The sequence below is a fragment of the Cetorhinus maximus genome, chromosome 12, assembly GCF_964194155.1.
Source record: "Cetorhinus maximus chromosome 12, sCetMax3.hap1.1, whole genome shotgun sequence".
In the NCBI taxonomy this organism is placed as follows: Eukaryota; Metazoa; Chordata; class Chondrichthyes; order Lamniformes; family Cetorhinidae; genus Cetorhinus; species Cetorhinus maximus.
This window is the reverse complement of record NC_135890.1, coordinates 12,462,039-12,482,338: the sequence shown is the minus strand read 5'-3', so window position 1 is coordinate 12,482,338 and position 20,300 is coordinate 12,462,039. Positions and strand designations below refer to the sequence as shown.

The 20,300-nt window shown below is 46.6% G+C and overlaps 1 protein-coding gene across 1 annotated transcript in view; it reads right to left on the bottom strand.

The window, feature by feature from the left end:
- The window catches only part of LOC144687221 (uncharacterized), an 82,593-nt gene extending 66,739 nt beyond the window's left edge, over positions 1 to 15,854 (bottom strand). The window contains exons 1-2 of the mRNA XM_078553028.1: positions 15,717 to 15,854; positions 1,827 to 1,975 (exon numbers count right to left, since the gene is read on the bottom strand). Coding sequence (XP_078409154.1) covers positions 1,827 to 1,975; positions 15,717 to 15,786 — 219 coding nt within the window. The 5' untranslated portion in view covers positions 15,787 to 15,854. The remainder of the gene's footprint in view (positions 1 to 1,826; positions 1,976 to 15,716) is intronic.
- Between the last annotated feature and the right edge of the window lie 4,446 nt (positions 15,855 to 20,300).

Genomic DNA, 20,300 nt, shown 5'->3' with positions numbered 1-20,300 from the left:
AAAATCACCATCTGCAAGTTCCCCTTCAAGTGACACAGCGTCCTGACTTGGAAATATATCACCGTTCCTTCACTGTCGCCAGGTCAAAATCCTGGAGCTCCCTTCCTAACAGCACTGTAGGTGTACCTACACCACGTGGACTGCAGCGGTTCAAGGAGGCGGCTCACCACCATCTTCTCAAGGGCAATTAGGGATGGGCAATAAATGCCGGCCTAGCCAGCAACATTCAGATCCCAAGAATGAATATTAAAAACAAAACTCAAACAGTTACCTTGACTATACTTCCTGACGCTGGCTTCCTGCAAGAACGCTAATCCATTCTTCCGGTGACTCTGCCCCCTCACATCTGATCATGCAACCTTCTGCACCAGTACTTCTGACGGGTATTCCTTTCTCCTAAACCCAGGTGGAACGGTGATTTACTTGTACTTCAATACTCACTGCTCACTATGTGGTCTACTCTACATTGGGAGAGCACATGCAGATTGGGTGACTGCTTTGCAATATGCTTGACCCCAAGCTCACCTGTTATTTTAATTCCCCACTCCACTCCCACTCTGACCTCTCTGTCCTCCATCTGCACTGATCCAATAAAGCTCAACATAGACTCAAGGAACAGCACCTCATCTCGTGATTAGGCCCTTTACAGCCTTCTGGCCTCGACAACCAATTAAGCAACTTTTGATCATAACCTTCGACCCCACCTTTTGGGTGGCAGCTGTTGGTGGCGATTCTGATTTTCCCCACTCACACTTCCTCTCGATTCATCTTTTGTTTCTTTACTTGTCCCGTTACCATTTCCTTCTAACTTGCACCGTCATCCCTTTCGCCATTTAGTGTCTCCTGCCTCCCGCCCCATCCTGTCTTTTTCTCCACACCACCCCACCCTACCTTTCCCCACCTTGCTTACACACTGTTGCGTCTCAGAAGTCCTGCTAGTTCTAATGCCGGGGTCACGAGCTGAAATATTAACTCTCTTTCTCTCTCTCTCCACAGATGCTGCCGGACAAACTGAGAATTTCCAGCATTTCTTTCGTTTTTCTCAATTTCATATTTCGAGCGGCCGCACTATTTTGCTTTTGTGGATTTTGGAAGCCGCTGTTATGCGCAGCGACATGTTTCAACTTGTGGTTAATTCATCCTCAATTTAGTTTGACATAAACATCTGTATCAGCAGGTATTGGTCCGGTTTCAGGTCCACTTGTCCCAGGTGCTTGGCAAAGCCGGTCCTGTGGGTGTAAATCCTACATCACAACGCACCAAAAAATGGTTGCAAAATGTCATCTATATTTAATGCAATCCATTACTAATATCCAGGTTAAACAATTTATAGTTATCATTCAGGAAACAACAGGCCAAGAGCCTGTTCCCCCTGTCTGGAGAGTCTAGAACTCGGGGGTTATAGGCTCAGGATCAGGGGTCAGCCATTTAACACTGGGCTGAGGAGAAATCTCTTCACTCAGAGGACTGTGAATCTTTGCAATTCTCTACTTCAGAGGGCTGAGGGTGGCCAGTTATTGAGTACGTTCAAGGCTTAGGTCAATAAAAATTTGAACATGGACGTAAAGTGGAGTTGAGCTAGAAGATTAGCTATGACCTTATCGAAGGGTGCAGCATGCTCGAGGGGATCGTATGGCCTGCTCCTGCTCCTATTTCTCATGTGCAGCAGACAAGCTATAAAAGCAGGGCAACAATCAGCAGATCTAAGTTAGCAGACCGCACGCAGTAAAGAAAATCCCCGACGATTGCACACGGCATCGGCATTGAGAAGAAAAAATCTCTCAAAGTCTTGTCGGGTTCTTTGTATGCTTTTAATACAATAATACCTTTTCCAGAAGGCTCACATTGTTCACTAAGGTCACTTGGTTGTACTGAAAGTAACTCCCCGATGAAGAGTCTAAGTACGCCTCCTGCAAGATTGGACGTATTTCTTGTGTGTACTGGCTGGAGGTGAGGGACACTTTGTGAAAGATTTCTGAAAAAGAAAACAGAGAGGCAATATTACCATCCGGTGCAGCCGTAAAATAGCAGGTTGAATCCTGAAAAAGGCTCATTACCCCTCAACAACCAAATCGGACACAGTCACAAAGGCATTTCAGGTTTTGAAAGTACACTCTTCTACATTTTTATTAATCGTGCTAAGGTTTTCCAAGTTGGTTGCTCCAAATTCCCTGAAAAGTCTTTAAAAATCTGGAAATTGCTACAAACACCTCGACTCGTCCGACCACCTGGTGTTTGACAGAGTAACAATAACAGTGTCAATTTAGAAATTAAAGAACAGTCCTAGTGTTTAAATAAAATTAAACTTAAATTTTGCTTCAAAAAAAAACCTTATATATACTTCTGAAAACCAGCAGTGACCTGCAGAACCTGTGCGGCGAAGTTACTATTTTTATTGCAACAGTACTTTTTAAAATCCTCATCCCATTCCTTTCATTCCTCTCCTCCCATCTCATCCCCATGCCGTCTGTGATGACTGTCACTTTAAGGTCAGTTCAACTGAGCAGGGGGGGTCACGTGATTTGTTCAACCAATGTGCGGCTAGTATGGCGGGTGGGGTGGAATAAATTCTAGGGAGGGGTTTCCTAGCAAGAAAAATGTCTGTATGAGGGGCTGGCTGGATACCAGCAGCCACGGAAGCTCTCGTGTAAATAAGGTTCGTTTTGTTTGACTAAGAAGCCTCCCAGAGCCAGTTTCTACGCCAGATAAAAGCAAAACACTACGGATGCTGGAAATCTGAAACAAAAAACAGAAATTGCTGGAAAAACCCAGTTTCTACACGGTCCTGCCACCCCATATATACTCTTCTCCTCCCCCCCACCCACCCCCTCCCATGCCCCCGAGGTTGATGGTGGTGGTGGCGGGGCGGGGGGGGGGCGGGGGGGGGGTTTGTCAAAGGGCCCCCTGCTTGAAGCCCTCTCTCAGCCTTCATTCATCAGAAGAAGCTGAATCTCCCAAACGTTGTTAAGCTCAGTACACACGGTATACCTTAGCGTCGCAAGTAAAATGGAACAATGTCTACTTAACCGACTGTCGCCCCACACGTTTCACTGGATCAACGCGAGACCATAGCAGCCCAGGAAGACAAAAACTGCGGATCATTATTAACTCCCAAATCAGGTGCCATCTTAATTTTGAGTTTCCAGGTAACCCTAACCCTAATCTCTCTTGCGGATGGGGGGGGCTCCTGTACTAAATTGAAAGAAATGTTGGTGTGGAGCTTTCGAGGTCGTACAATATTAAATGTGTTTACGTCTGCTCAATTTTAATAAATGCCTGTTATGTTGGTCTCACTTTTTAAAATGCCTGCCTGTGGTAGCGTATTGAACCATCCCTGAATACAGTTCACCACTCCTGGTAACAAGGAGTGGTGAACATTAACGAGGCAGACAGGGTCCAAGGGTTGGTAGAATTTTTTTTTTAATTCTCTTCACTCCTCATGGCAATGAATAACTTAATTGTCCAGAGGTAGTTCCAGAGAGTGTTGGCAGCCATCCTTACCTCGTGTTATTAGTCACTCTTCATGCACAATAACTGTGAAGCTCTCATGTCTTGCTATCCGTCTGTGACAGCAACACCGCTGAGGCCAATTCTATACTGGATGGATACAGAAATTTGGAAAAGGGTCTCCTCCTCCTATCCTGTCCCTGTCAAGGACCTAGCCTGGTCCACCACCCAACTGTGGAGGAAAATCATGACAGATGCGTAGCCATCAGTTGGGACTATCCCCGTCCATATGCCCCTCACCCTCCACATTACACAATGACTAGGTCCGGCCGTTTTCAAGAATCTGGGACTGGGGCGGTGATGTGGGCTGCAGAACCCGGCGGGAATACCACGTCGCTTACAAGGGGGAGGCCCGACACGATTAAGCACTTCCGTGGGCCTCCAACACGATCGAGCCCCCAGGGTGGGGGGCCCGGAGAAGCCCCGCTGCCCAAGAGGTGCCAGCCCACCAGTGGCCAGCAGCTCTCCTCTGCCGGTAGGTGGCGCCATCGGGAGCAGTGGCCGCTGTCGGAAATGCACCGCGGTCGAGCCCCAGGGTCGACACTGAGTCCCAGGGCGCAGGTGAGGGAGGGTGGGACGCGGGCCGCCCGAGATGGGCAGGGGATCGGAGGCATGGGCTGGAGTTGGGCTTTCAGCAGCGTCCCTCCCCCCACCTCCCCCTCGCTGCCTTCCCGATGCTGGGTCCCTCAGCTCATAAGTGCCTGTCAACGGGGGAACCCCAGCCCTGCCCCACCACAGGCCCCAGGCAAACCCGAGGGGGCTTTGCCTGGCAGCCATCAGGAGGCCTGGGAAAGCTGTGCAACTCCCAGTAAATTCCAAACTACTAAATATCAATGGACTCAGGGACAATTGTCTTTAAGAAGCTCATTATTGAGCCTAACTGCCTTCCTGTCGCTGGCGGGAGAGCTTCTTGCACTGGGCCCTTCACAACTTAAGTGGTGACATTTTTCCCAAAATCAGGACTCCTATGTGGGTACTCGCACCCAATTCTCCCGACCTCCTCACCCACCATCATTCTGTGGGGGGGCTCCACTAAATCCAGCCCCTTGACTTAAACGAGATTCTGGCTACAAAGATCAAAAGCTTTCTTTTACCCAGATAAAGGGTGGATTTAACTCACATTAATCCACTGCCACCACCCCCCACCCAACACCCACCCCCAAAAAAAAAACAAGCTGGTGAGTTTCATCCCGTTCCAGAATTTAGAGCACTTTTCAAACAGAAGATTGGTGTCCTCTATCTCCCACGTAGCTCACCAGCGGGGGAGGGGAACTGTCTCACCAAGATAAGACTTTGCGTCCGTCATTCGAGGTTGACCATTGCAAGTAGTTCACCTTTCACCTTGAAGATCTTCGCCGCCAGCTCATCCAAAATATTTACAAAACATTTCCATACAATTTGAAGATAAAAGCAAAGAACTACGGACGCTGGAAATCCAAAACAAAAACAGAAACAGAAATACCTGGAAAAACTCAGCAGGTCTGTGCTGCCAGACCTGCTGAGTTTTTCCAGGTGTTTCTGTTTCTGTTTTATCTACAATTCAAGATGAGCTAGCCATTTCCCCATAACTAGCAAAGTGCCTCGACAGAACGCTCTGTTAACATCTGCTCACGCAAAGCCAATTTTCTTCCAGGAACTTCATCAAACATGCAAAATCTCACCGGATCCACTGCAGGACATTTCATTCAGTGACAGCCTTCGTCATACTTTGACCTATGATTAGCATTAACTTACAGTTTTAGTGTCTGTGGCAGGGAAAGAGGGTGTGGCTCCAGGCATCTGACACACTCTGGTTCTACAAACAAGATGGGACCAATTCTTGGCCTCCTGGTTGAGATGCAGCAGCCTGGTTTGCTGATGGTTGCCTGTGGTGCTTGTTAACTCTGCGATGGCTGCTATTACGCACAGGGCACTGACCACTCTCAAGACAGGGTCAGTAACACAATAACATGGGCCGGGAATGTCGCTGTGGCCGGGCAGGCTCGGTGGGCAGGCCCAGGAGTGGTCGGGCCCCGACATGGATTTCCAGCATGAAACGCGGGCTGTAAGTGCTCAGCGCTGCTGGGGTGGGGGTGGGGGGGGGGGGTGGCGGGAGAAGCGCGAGCGTGCGCATGCGCGCAGTAAAAGCCCCCTGAGGCTCAGAGCTGGCTCAGGGAGCTGAAGATTTTTAACAATAAAAACCAAAGATTTTGAAAATAATGAAAACGTCGTCTTCTCATGCGGCTCTGTCATGCGAGCAGGGGCATGTTAAATACGAGCGAGTGTTAAAAGTTTTAATTTTAATTTTTGAAATCACTGGTCGGAACCTCATCCCGCCCGTGGATGAGGTTTCGCCAAAAACGCACAAAGGCCGCTTGGCCTTTTCGCCCGTCCCGCCAACCGAACGGTTGGACCGGCAGCTAAAACTTTGAATCCCAACTGGGTTCTTAAGGGCCTTGACAGGCCACTTAATTAATGGCGGGCGCAGCTCCGACTCCCACGTGCGCCCGCCGACCGAAATATCGCGCGATGACGTCGGGACGCCCGCCCAACGTCATCTTACGCTCATTCAGGTCGGGCGCATGCCCGCCTGACGAGCGCAATATTCTGCCCGTGGATCCTTTATTCAAGGATGGTTCTGCGTCTTCTCTAGACTGCTAACGTACAGAAGTCACACGGCACGTTACATCACATCCCTTATACTGCTGTACATTAACGAACATAACCACAACTCTTAAAAAGGTATACTGCAACATTCCCCATTTATTCCAAAATAAAAACATATTCCCCTCGAGTAGTTAAAAGTTAACGCTACACAACTCAACAACAGTAATAGGAGATACATGTACATGGTACAAAACAGTAAGAGAATCGTGTAGACCCATCAGTCACGGTAACGTCATGGTGGCTGAATCAAACAGCCTGACCTGGAAACAGAACAGTTCTTGATATCCGAAGCAGGTTTGCATGGACTCTTCTCTGTGGGAGTAGAATGCGTATGGACTCCGTCAGCAATCTGTCCACCGTGCCTGAGAGTCTCTTATTGTACACTCCACTCTTTTCCTCTCTTTGGCAGGCCCTCTGAAGTTCCTGATTGCTTTCTTCAAGCGGAGTCTCCTAGTGCCTCAAACGTTCTTCAATGCCGCCACGTCTCTCTACCGCCTTACCGTGCATGGCCATCATATCTTACATTGTGCTTCCAAAACGCAGGGATAGTCATCAGATGAAGTTGGAAAGGTTGGGTCATCGTGGGTGTGGCATCATCCCAAAGGTGTAGAGTAGCGCCTCTCTTAAAGCTACCTATCCTGTCGAAGCAGGATACAACCGATAGGATATCCTCGACAGACTGAATTGTTTTAACCTCCATGCTTGGCTCGTTCCTGTGGCGATGACCAACGCCATGTATCATTATCAGGGTCAAAAGCCTGCATGCCTGTTGTCCTGTGGTTGCAGGTCCATCCATTCAGACAATGTAGGAGACTTGGGACTTTCACTCTGATTGGTTATATTTGTAATTAATCTTGATGGACCCTAAACACAGAATCAATGGACCATTGTACATGGTCAGTTGGGTGTTCATCAGCATTACCATGGCTCTCCATTTACCCGGATACATACCCTTTAGTATGTGTATACGTAAAATATTTGCACTGACACCTGTATCAAGCTTCGCCCAGAGCATGTGCATTCCCTCCTTCTTCACACAGACCACGAATAGATGCAAACTCCTACAGTAGAATAATCGATTCAACGTGTTCAGTGACATTGACGACATGAAACAACTACTCCTGCCACCTACTCGGACTTGGACTCTCATCATCATCACCACTGAGGTTGGCTTCATCTACAACCTTGTGGATGTGTCCGTTGTGATGTGGAGTGCGACTGCTAAACTTGCCAAGGTGTGAAAGGTCTACCTGACTCCTGTCCTGACTCTTACTAGTCACATCAGGCTTGGCTTTCCAACACAGACGTTTCCAATGACCCCTGACACCGCAAAGCTCTGCGGATGTTGTTAAATACTGGGCAACTCTTAGGCATATGTAAGATCCCGCGCTTTTTACACAGTTTCCTGGACCCAGAATCCTTACGCAATGTTATCTATGGTATTTGCAGCACATTGCAATTGTAAACTCTGCTGGCCGCAATGATAGCCCCAAATTTACAACCATCTTTGAGCAAGGGGCCCACAGTATACACCTTAGACTTCTCTAAGAGATCCCTCTGGTATGCCTCTATTGTTGTGGATGCAACCGCTAGCTCGGTGATACAGTCCGCTAGTTCAGCCTCCATGAAGTCACAAGCGCAGCCCTGAGCTCGACATCAGCCGACAAACTGACCAATAGGCTCAGTCGGCTGCTAGCAAATGGACATCAATTTGAGCCCACGGACACAAAAATTGATTTCAATCAAAGTCGATCCTCGAACATGGACCAGGTTTTTGCGGGATCCTTCTGCTCTTCTTCAGCGAGACCAGAAGTGTTAAGGCGACGGAAGCCTTCATTGCCAATGGCAATTACTTACCTTTAATGCCTGCTGCCTCTGGTTCTGCAACCCCTAGGTCAGCAAAATCAAAGCTGGAATCTGTGCTTGAAAGCCTGAAATTCGGAGAGCTGGTCCGCTGCTTTCCAGTTGATAGTAGGAAACTTGTGCTGTCGTTATTGCGATGAATCACTGCCCTTAGCTGTAAGAAATCTCCTGCTGTACAGGCAGACAGACAGAAATATGACAGCAACAACTGCCCTGGAGATCCACCTGTGGCCACAGTATTGTAAAGCTTTCGCATTCCTTTGGAGTGGTGGTACTCAGTGTTCCTGATGTTGCAAGGTTATTGCAGATCAAAGCAGGTGCAAGAAGCCACTATGTTGGAAGAATCTCAAAGCTTCTAGAAGTAGTCATTGAACAGTTTTCTTCACAGACAAAAATTTCCAACGCAAGCTGCCCCTTGCAGTTCACCTTCTTTGTTCTATAGCCCGATTGCAGTGTCAACTAACATTGTGGCCAGTTCCAAAGAAGAGTCATACTGGACTCGAAACATGGGGCAGAATTTTACGGCAGCGGGATTTTACGTTCCCGCTGAAGTCAACGGGGTTTAGAATGTCTCGCCGCATCTTACGGCCCCGTCCCCACCGAAACAGGGCTGTAAAATTCTGCTCGTGAACTCTGTTTCTCTCTTCACAGATGCTGCCAGACCTCCTGAGTTTTCCCAGCATTTTCTGTTTTAAGAACACCACGGCCTGCCAGTTTTCACTGTCAATTTGGTAGCTCACTATCTATATATATATATATATATATATATATATATATATGTGGCATTGATCGTCGCAAGACATTCGAAAGATGAGGGTCTGGTTAAAAAAAAAAGTCACAGGAATTGTCCTGTACGTTCAGATCTTTCCCGGCACAAGAATCTGAGCCTTGGAGTTTCCGTGGATATTGAGTCTAACTGGAGCCTGTAAATGGTCGAACTCACAGCCCAAGTGCACACAAGCTGACCCAGCTGTCTACGCTCCTGGAACCAATTTTCAGGGAGTGAAATTTCTGTAGAGTTGGCAAGGGCTATGGCTGGCTTTACCAATGCTCTGTAAAGCAACCCAATCAGTCCCATCTCCCCACTCTATCCCCGCAGCTTTACTTCCCTCAAGTGTCCATCCAATTTCCTCTCGAAATCGTTGATCATCTCCACTTCCACCACCCTCGTGGTGGGGATGAGGAAAACAATTCCGCCCATCCACCAAACCCTCCAACGGAAACCAACGCCTCTTGGAATTCAAGTGTCTCTGGCGATTCTAAAATCTGTTTCTCAATTTCCCCACCTAGATTATTCCAGGTAGTAATCACTCTTGGAAGCTGTGATGAACGCTGAACATTGCAAGATGATAATATTTTAAGAATGCACCTCTAACCCAAAGTAGAAGATAGTTCTGAAAAGGGGGGTTGGTGAATTCCTGGTAAACACCTCAGTTCGGAGAAGTGCCCATTTGACTTCAGGTTGCCATGGGGCTGGGAGTTGAGAAATCAGAGAAACTCAAATAGAACCCCGTGATGGGGCTAGAAGCGCCTCTCTCAGAAGCTGACGGTAGGGGAAATATGACTGCTGTGAAGCAGGGAGAAAAGAATTGGAACTCTCCCAGGAATAGGTCTTCTCCGTTCTATGGAAAATGATGGGAAGCAGAAGTAAAACTGGGAAAAAGTTTTACCAGAGCCCGACTAAACCCATTTACAGGGGTCTGATACGGCAATCTCTGGAATTTTGGGATGTCAGAACTGTCGTGACCCGAGGGAGAGGGGGATTGGATGCATAGCTGTGATGCCTCCAGTGCCTCGCTGGTGATAATCACATCTGAAAAATCAGATCCATAAAACCCAGGCAGAGTGGAATGTTTGTCAAAGGAGACTGAAGCTTTGACCTGACATGGCAAGGAGCGGTGAACCTCCGCTGCAGAGCAAGGAGTCACTCTGAGTGAGGCACATATCGGCCAGTCGCATAACAAAGAGTAAAAGAGTTTTGTAAGGCAAATTCTGGTTGCATTAGTCAGTTATTGCAAAACTTACCTTCTCCTTTAGCCTAATGTATCAGTTGCCTGTTAATTAATGCTTGACCTATGTTAATTTCAGTTTGCTTGTTAAAACGGAAGTCTTAAAAAGTGAAATCTTGTCTTTCATTTATTCCTGTTGGCATCGTATGGATTCCTTTCTTTTGAAAAGTTATTTATGGAAATGGTCACAAGATGCCTCCAGACTTCGATTGTTTTTTGCTCCTTTGTCTTGATTTATCTTGAAATAGCACTTGCTGTCCCATTTATTTTAAATACCACGATCAGCCTCTTATTCATCGCCTCCTGTAAGAACCAGCGAATTGGCTTTCCTGATGACTCGATCTTCCAACACCAGGGGTCAGTTCTGTGTCCCTTCTCTGTGTCTCTATTCCAGGGCTTAGACACTTCCTGGGGGCTCTGGTGACTTGAATCCCACAATGCATTCAAAACGCAGCCTTACTGAGCAAGGCAGTTTCAGACGACACTGTACTGAACTGACAATGCAGCCCAGCGTTCTGTTTACTTTACCAACTGCTTCTTGGAAATAGCTCAGCCCAGTAGCCCGGAGTTTCCTCTTCATTCTGCCTGATCTTTGGGGGTCGGTGGAAGCAGGAAATGACACACGGGCCCATATTGTCTGATCACTGCCTGCCTTTCAAATGTTTTAATCACTAAGTTGCACCCAATGCTGAAAACACGTACATGCACTTGGAAACCGCGCTGTTTTGCAAGCATGCAGATTAGGAGCAGGAGGAGGCCACTCGGCCCCTCAAGCCTGCCCCGCCATTCGTGGCTGATCTGATGTTAACCTCACATGCCTGCCGAGCCCCGATAACCTTTCTAACTTTTTCTGTCGTTACCCTCTCAGAAATGCCGGCTGTAAATCACACCCAGAGAAAACAAATGTGAATCATTACCAGCGAGGAAATGAATTTAAAGGGCCCAAGCACCATTTATTAAAGGGCTCATAAAATCTTGTCATTCTGATTTTATTTTATTTTTTCTACCAGACTCCTGACAGCTGTTTCACCCATTTTCCTTATCTGTTTTGCCGCGAGGCTACCATTTGCACCTTGCCTATACCCATTTTAAAGAATACGCAAGCAATGGGAAGCACCCTGTATCTTTGTTTATTTGTGGTGAAGAGAGGCCTAAAGCATCCTCCTGTAGATACGCCAAGGCACCCACAATTCGAGCAGGCCCAGTAGCACTATTCACGGAGGTTGCACTTTCTGAAGGCAGTCAATGAGTTACACTAAGCCATATCTTCAAGCCAAAATACAGTCAACTTCCACCTTTGGCACTGCAACTTGCATAGCCCCCATCAAGACAAAGAAACTGTGAGTTAATGCTGTGGGGTTATTATTCCACATTCAGTGGCATGTTGGCTATTGTTAATAAGTTAAGTATCGATGCACAGCTGATTAAGTTACAGATGCAGTTTACCAGAAGAAGCCAATTCACCCACTGTCACAAAGAACAACTGGCATGAGAGACCACTGCAAAACTCCCCACACTTCAGGGGCATCAATTGCACCTACATGATCAATCCTTATCGTGTCACGTCAACAAGAAAATAGGTACAAGGGTAATACATGTATTACCCTTTCTTAATGTCCTGTTGCTTCTAGCTTTGTTGATTCCAAGGACTGAATTACAGAGATTACACAAACTAGGGTTGTACTCCCTCAAATTTTGCTGTGAAACTACATTCTGCTTGTTCATATAATTCACACAAAGTAAACCAGTTTGTTGATTCACATTTGCCTCATTTCTAAAATACTTATAGTCTTCTAAAATAAGGAATACATGGGCCCAAGACATCGCTGCAGAAGTTCCTCAGGGCAGTGACCTAGTAGGCCCAAACGTCCCCAGCTGTTTTGCCAATGAGCTTCCCTCTATCACAAGATCAGAAGTGGGGATGTTTGCTGATGATTGCACAATGTTCAGCACCATTTGCCACTCCCCAGATAATAGAACAGTCCATGTCCGCACGCAGCAACATTCAGGCTTGGGTTGATAAGTAGCAAATAACTTCCAGCCACACAAGTGCTGGACAATGACCATCTCCAACAAGATGTCCAACCACCTCCTCTTGACACTTAACAGCATTTCCATCACCAAATCATCCTCAATAAACATGCTGGGAGTATCCGTTGACCAGAAATTTAACTGGGCCAGCCACATAAATAATACGGCTACAAGAGAGGCGCAGATTTTCTGGTCCCACCCGCCACGGGTCCAGAAATTCCCACCCGAAGTCAACGGACCATTGCCTGGTCCGTCAAATTTTCTATCCCACCTGCAACAATTCTCGCCATGGACAGGACCGAAAAATCCCAGCCAGAAAGTCAGAAGGCTGAGTATTTTGTGATAAGTAACTCATCTCCTGACCCTCCAAAGTCTTTGCACAAGTCAGGAGTGTGATGGAATACTCTCCCCTTGCCTGGACAAGTGCAGCTCCAACCGCACTTAAGGAGCTCAACACCGTCCAGGACAAAGCAGCCCGCTTGATCAGCACCCCATCGACCACCTTCAATATTTACTCCCTCCACCACCAACGCACAGTGGCAGCAGTGTGTACCATCTACAAGATGCACCGCAGCAAGTTGCCAAGGTTCTTTCGACAGAGCCTCCCAAACCCGCAACCTCTACCACCTAGAAGGACAAGGGCAGCAGATGCATGGGAACCCCACCACCTGCAAGTTCCTGTCCAAGTTCCACACCATCCCGACTTGGCAATATATCATTGTTCCTTCACTATCGCTGGGTCAAAGTCCTGTAGCTCCCTACCCATCAGCACTGTGGATGTACCTGCACCACGTGGACTTCAGTGGTTCAAGTCGACAGCTGCCCACCACCTTCCCAAGCTCAATCGGGGTGGGCAATAAATGCTGCCCTAACCAGCGATGCCCACATCCCATGATTGAGTTTTTAAAAGATGTCCATACTTGGAAGCTCAAAGTATTTATTGTAAATACACATAACTGTTCCCAGGTTACACAAAGATTTAGCTAGATATTGGACAATAAGTGGTTTCTCTAGTTTGGACAGGATGCGAGCTCTACTTGCAGGAGTGACTGCTGACGCTGAGTCAAGTGCACACCCGAATTTTGCGACATTTATCTACAGTTGTATTTGCCAATTTTTCATTCTATTTAATCTAGTCAAGATTATTTTATCTCCAGGCATTATTTACTTCCACCCTGGTTGGAATAGCAATACACTGTCTGAGAATACAGTTCTGACCATACCTTTCTTTATCCCAATTTACGTTTAGGTAATTACAATCTATAATCAAAACTGTATTGTTAGTACAACTTCTCACCTAAATTTCATCCTCAATTTGCTTTTCATTGTTTTTTTTTATTCATTTGTGGGACCTGGGCATTGCTGGCTAGGCCAGTATTTATTGCCCATCCTTAACTGCCCTCGAGAAGGTGGTGATGAGCTGCCTTCTTGAACTGCTGCAGTCCATGTGGTGCAGGTTCACCCACAGTGCTGTTAGGGAGTTCCAGGATTTTGACCCAGCGACAGTGAATGAACGACGGTATATTTCCAAGTCAGGATGTTGAGAGGCTTGGAGGTGGGGTTTCCATGTGTCTCCTGCCCTTGTCCTTCCAGATGTTAGCGGTCATGGGTCTGGAAGGTGCTGTCTAAGGAGCCTTGGTGAGTTCCTGCAGTGCGTGGGTGGTGGAGGGAGTGAATGTTTGTCTATCAAGTGCCAATCAAGTGGGCTGCTTTGTCCTGGATGGTGTCAAGCTTCTTGAATGTTGCTAGAGCTGCACTCATCCAGGCAAGTGGAGAGTATTCCATCACACTCCTGATGTGTCTTGTGGTTGGGGAGTCAGGGAGCAAGTTACTCACCACAGGATTCCTAGCCTCTGTTATTAGGTTGACTGATCCCTCAGTTCAATCCAAAATGGATTCCCTTTGGTCCATTTCTCTAATTAACCCCTATGTTATAGTGCTACAACATCTCTAACTAGTAACTCTGCCTCTTTCCTTTCTCCAACCCCATCTTACTGGAAGTTATACAGCTCGCTACATTTAATTGTCATCCTCACCTCTGTAATATCGACTGAGATTAAAAAATCACGACATAATGCAATGATTCTAGTTCCACATTACGTGGATTTATAGAGAAAGAACTTGCACAAACTGAAGTATTTTCTCCCCCAACCCCCTTTTATATTGTACCTTTCATGTCCTCTCAAAGGGCTTCAAAGTGCTCACAATCAATGATTGCTTTTGAAGTGCAGTCACTTACCTTCTAGACAAATCCAGAAACCAAAATGTGCACAGCACGGTTCACCAGATAACAATGTGATATTTGTAACCGGTTAACCTGTTTCTGGTGAGGCAATTTGAGGGACAAGTGGTGGCCACGACACCTCCTGAACAGGCAGGCAGGACCCCAGTTTAACATCTCATCTGAAGGATGGCACCTCTGACAATACAATACTCCTTTCAGTAACTGCACTTAAATGTCAGCCTCAATCATGTGCTGAAATTCCAAGGAGGGGGGGGAGGAGGTGTGGTTAAACATTCTGACTCGCAAAGCTGCTACTGAGACAACCTAACCCTCATAAATCATTGAAGACATAAACAGCATAGTTCTAAGCAAGTTAATTCTGATCAGAGAATCGAGTGCCCGAGTTCAAAATTGATACATCTCACATTTTTTTTTTGTTAATGGGATGTGGGCGATGCTGGGCATTTATTGTCCACTTCTAAGTATTGTTAAGAAAGTGGTGGGGAGCTGTGGCCTTGCATTGCTGAAATCCACATGGTGTAGGTACACCCACAATGCCGTCAGGGAGGGAGCTCTTGAAACTGTAGATTAGACAATTCAGGTTTCTGCACAATTAACTGCAAGCAGTGTAATTGGTCAATCCTTGCATAATCACACCTGTGTGGGTCTTTGTATATTCTCGTCCCGAAGAAATAGAACATTTGTAACAGTAGCTTATCTCCCATGGGAAGTGAAGATCAACATTAGTTTTCAGGTGAATTGGACAAATGGGGATTGGCACTGACACAATCCAGGCCTGGTTTTAAAATAGTAGACTTTCCTGATAAAATTCCTCCGTCCACACTTTGCAATGGAAGGTGCCTATGTAAACCTGTCACATTATGCCCTTCTACCAGAGACAGTGCTGAGCTTCACCTCTGGAGGAGGGCATCCTTAGTGCTGAGCTTCACCTCTGGAGGAGGGCATCCAAAAGTAGTCAATTCATTTGTTACCAAGTAATAAAAGCATCAATAAATAAGATCAAAGAGTAAGTATAGCCCAATGGCTGTTGTACAGCGATGGAATTCATTAAAGCCTTACTTTATGTTTAGAATAGGGAGAAGAGACCAAAAGGGTTACACGATTATCCCTACAAACATACAACTACTCTCAAAACTGCCTTGATTTCACCTGATAGCTCAAATGATCCACATATCAAACTTGGTTTATGTGATTTTCAAACGTTGAATCATTGAAACAACCTTTGATATATATTTTTTAAAAAAACTACATTCCTGACACTGATTGATGAGGTAAAATGCAACTTTGTTTTTTAATGGCCTGATAGAGGAGAAGGGAGGGAACGTATTGTTGGCGGGCACAGTACGATAAAGGAGAAAGTTATTATTATTATTAATAATAAGAAAGATCATAGCGTCCACGGTGGGGGGACTCACCTGGAGGAGAAGGACCCCGAGCTGGGAGACATGGCTGCTCACAGCTCGGCCACAGGCGAGGAGAAGACATGTTTTCATGCGTCCTCTCAGCGGCCGGAGAGGGAAGTTTATTTCTGTTGGGGGTTTGTTTTTTTTTTGGTTGGGAGGGGTGGTGGGGGAGGGGGGGATAATTTAATAAAACCTCCACGTGAGAAGAATCGGCATCTGGGGGGGGGGGGAAGAAGCAGAGGTGCCCCTCAGGAGAAAGCTGCTCGGAGCGGCGACATGGTCCGGGAAGAGAGAGGAGGAGGAGGAGGAGGAGGGATCGCACCTCAGGTAGAAACGTGACGAAAATTATATCATGGAGAGAGATATGAGGGGAAAAAAAAACACCCTGAGGAAACTTCTGCGCCGTCGACGGCGGATAACGTGCGACGTCCTCCTGGCTTCTGGCGACGAGGCGGAAGCACTACTTCAGGAAGGGGAGAAAGAAAGAGAAAGCTCGGTGCGCAAGCTGACATTGCGAAAGGAAGAGCAAAGTCAGGACTTCCTGAAGAAGAAAATCTAACCCTGCTGGCCTCATTTTACCAATCAATCCAGCTCAGCCTTCACTGGGAAAGCCTCTCGGGTCACTTGAGCAACCAAAAAAAAAAAGTCTGGGGTTTTAGCTTTTGGAAACATAACTTTAAAAACTTTTTGAGAAGTTTAGACAGAGTGAGAGAGATGTGGAGCTCCCTTGGCTGCAGCTACAATGTATCCATTGGCCGCTGATGTTGCCTTTTTTTTTTGCTGTTACATTGTGTTTATCTTCAAGTGGGATTCCAAGGATCGCGTCACAATCGCCACCGCTTTAATCACTGGCCCTCTATCCAGCTCTACCTGTCCCCCCCTCCCTTAAACCAGCTTATATTTCACCTCTCTTCTATTTTTCCTTAGTTCTGTTGAAGAGTCATACGGACTCAAAACGTTAACTGTGTTCCTCTCCGCAGATGCTGTCAGACCTGCTGAGTTTTTCCAGGTATTTTTGTTTTTGGGATTTCCAGCATCCTGCAGTTTTTTGCTTTTACCGCTTTAATCCCCCTGTGACCACCCACCCCCACCCCACCTGAGCCCTCGGATGGCAAACCACCCTCCCCAGAATCTCATCGCGGCAGAGCCGAAAGTGCATCGGGTCATCATCCAAATAATGTAAAAGCAAAATACTGCGCAGGCTGGAAACTTGAAACAAAAACAAAAATTGCTGCGGGAAAAACTCAGCAGGTCGGACAGCATCTGTGGAGAGAAATACAGAGTTAATGTTTCGAGTCCGTGTGTCTCTTCATCAGAACTAAAGAGAAGTGAAAATGTGGTGAAATATATACTGTTTGGGGAGGGGGGGTGGGACAGGTGAAGCTGGATAGAAGGCCAGTGATAGGTGGAGGCAAAGGAGAGATTGTGAAAGATGTCATAAACAAAAGATCAAAGGGGTTTTAATATTAGTGATACTGGCTAAAGGAGGTGCTAATGGTGACATTAAGAATAGAAAGCAGGATGAGCTAGCCACAGATGGCCCTAGTGGGGGTGGGGTGGGGGGATGGTGTGGGAGAAAAGATCGAAATAGACTAAAAGGTGGGGATGAAACAATGAATGTCTGCAAGTATGACCCAGACCTTCCTGTCGCTTGCCATTTCAACACACCACCCTGCTCTCATGCCCACATGTCTGTCCTTGGCCTGCTGCAATGTTCCAGTGAAGTTCAACGCAAACTGGAGGAACAGCACCTCATCTTCCGACTAGGCACTTTACAGCCTTCCGGACTTAACATTGAGTTCAACAACTTCAGATCATGAACTCACTCCTCCATCCCCACCCCCTTTATGATCCCCTTTTTTCTTATATTTATTTTTAAATTTTTATATATATATTTTTTCCACTTATTTCTATTATTATTTTAAAAATTTATTTCCATTCATTGTTTTATCCCCACCTTTTAGTCTATTTCGATCTTTTTTCCCACACTGTCCCCCCCCCCCCGCCCCACCGCCACTAGGGCCATCTGTCACTTGCTCATCCTGCTTTCTACTCTTAATGTCACCATTAGCACCTCCTTTAGCCAGTATCACCACCGTCAACACCCCTTCGAACTTTTGTTTATGACATCTTTCGCAATCCCTCCTTTGCCTCCACCTAGCACTGGCCCTCTATCCAGCTTCACCTGTCCCAACCCCCTTAAACAGTATATATTTCACCACATTTCTACTTCTCTTTAGTTCTGAAGAAGAGTCACACAGACTCGAATCATTAACTCTGTCTTTCTCTCCACAGATGCTGTCAGACCTGCTGAGTTTTTCCAGCGATTTTTGTTTTTCTTTCAGGTTATCATCCATCTCCACCCTCTTTCCCTCCCACCCGCTCAAAACCCCCCCTCCGTGAAATGGTTGACCCCCACATACAGAGAGGGAAAGCACCCCTTCATGAATGCAAATTTACCACTGAAGGGTGGATGGGCTAGTACCTATAAGTAATAGCCAGCCAGTATATGGACTTGATGGGCCGAATGGTCTCCTTCTGTTCCGTGATAATTCTATGGATGGGATTTAGTGCCCACCCTGGCAATTCTGGGGCCGGGTAGGGAATTTAACAGGCGGGACGGGGCCGATTAAGTCTGTGGTGGGAAGTCTCGTGGATGGCCTTCCCAGCCTGCCATCAATTGAGGCCCTTAACTAGGCAATTGTGTCCACTTCAGGTTTCATTGCACGGCCACTGGTATTTACTCAACGCCCGTGTGGAGGACTCACCACACTGGAAATCCAAAAAAACTTCCGGGGCTGGGGAGGGTCCCTCACTTGCCAACACTCAGTGCCTGATTGAGGGACCTGGCATCAGGAGAGGTGGCCCACTGAGGGCCAACCCATGCCCTTGCTGCCAACCTCCTTCCCCTGTGACACCCCCACCCCATCCCGCCCCACGACTCCCCTCCCATTCACTTGTGCTCAGAGTTTCTCAGTGATCCTGGGCCTTGGGTGGGTTCCTCCGCAGCGTTGCTGAGCAATGAACGGCTACCGACCTCTGATTGGCCAGCAGCTCTCAGGGGGTGGGATCCATGGGAAGATCTGCCGCTAATTGCCACTTAATTCAGGGGACCTTCCTAAACAGAGATGACATGGGGCTCATGGCAAGACCTCCATTGCCTACATTAGATTCCATCCAATGAACACAGAAACAGGTCATTTGGCCCATCCGGTCCATGCCAGTGTTTATGCTCCACCTGAATGAACCTCCTCCCACCCTTCACCCGCTCCCACATTTCTCCATCTAATACCATCAACATATCTATCTGTTCCTTTCTTCTCCTCCTGCACTGCACCGCGCGCCCCCCACTCCACCCCCCCCGCCCCCCATGCTAGGTGTCTCAACTGTTCCTTGTGGTGGTGAGTTCCATGTTTAACTTTTCTGGGGCCAAGATCACCTCTTTCCACCCCCATGACATCGCCCAGCTCTGCATCTTACTCTGTTCATCTACTGCAGAAAATCTCATGCTGTGCCCCCTTGTTATCTCTAATCTTGACTATTCCAACGCTCACATCACACTGCCAATTAGTGACTGGAGCTTGAAACAAATTTGTAAGAAATAACTGTTGGTGTAATAAAATTGCCTTATTAATGTTTACATTGCACCTTTACATTTTAAATCTTGTCACGATTTTTTGTAACGTTTTACCTCAACGGGAGGTAAGGCGAACAAGAATTGGAAGCAGTAGGCAAAATTCTGTGTGTGAAAATATACGTTCACATATTCAAATTTATTACATGCATAAAATGTACATCATAAAGTGGGAGACAAAGAGCAAAGCATTATTTATCATTGAACTACCTCTGGAATACAAAATCGTTTTCAGAAAAAGCATAAACATTGAAAAAACATAAATGCTGAAAATCGAGACGACAGCTGAAAATTTACAGCAGACCAGTTAAGATCTGATCGAGAAAATCAGTTAGCTCTTCAGGTGGGAACAATACAGTAATCAAAACTGAATGTGGAAAAATACCCCTCGTTTAGGGCACATCTTACACACACACACGCACACACACATCAATGTTCAGGCATCAGGATGTGTTTTCTGATCCATTGTCGCTGGGTCAATATCCTGAAACTCCCTACCTGACAGCAGCTGGGTGCACCTTCACCACATGAACTGCAACAATTGAAGAGGAACACCTACATACCAACTTCACAAGGGCAGCTAGGGACGGGCAATACATTCCAGCCTTATAAGTGATGCCCATATCCATAAATAAATCAGTAAAAGAGAAATGCTCCCTTCAATACTTTCACTGATGCTATAATTGTCCTATGTCTGGGGTAGCCTGATATGGCCCTTTTCTGGTCTATAAATGGTAAGTCCAGTCTCCCAGGCATTAGTTTGTTCTTTTCAACTCCGGGATTAGAGAAATTCCAGGAACCACAATGGTTTTCCATTAACAACGGAGTCACCATTTGTTCCAGGATTAGGTGGAGTTAACCTAGTTTACATGGGTCTGTGGAGTGAGATCGAACAAATGACTGAGGCAAACAACATAAAATTGAGAACGTCAAGTTTACATTGGATCAGGTCCAATTCCTCT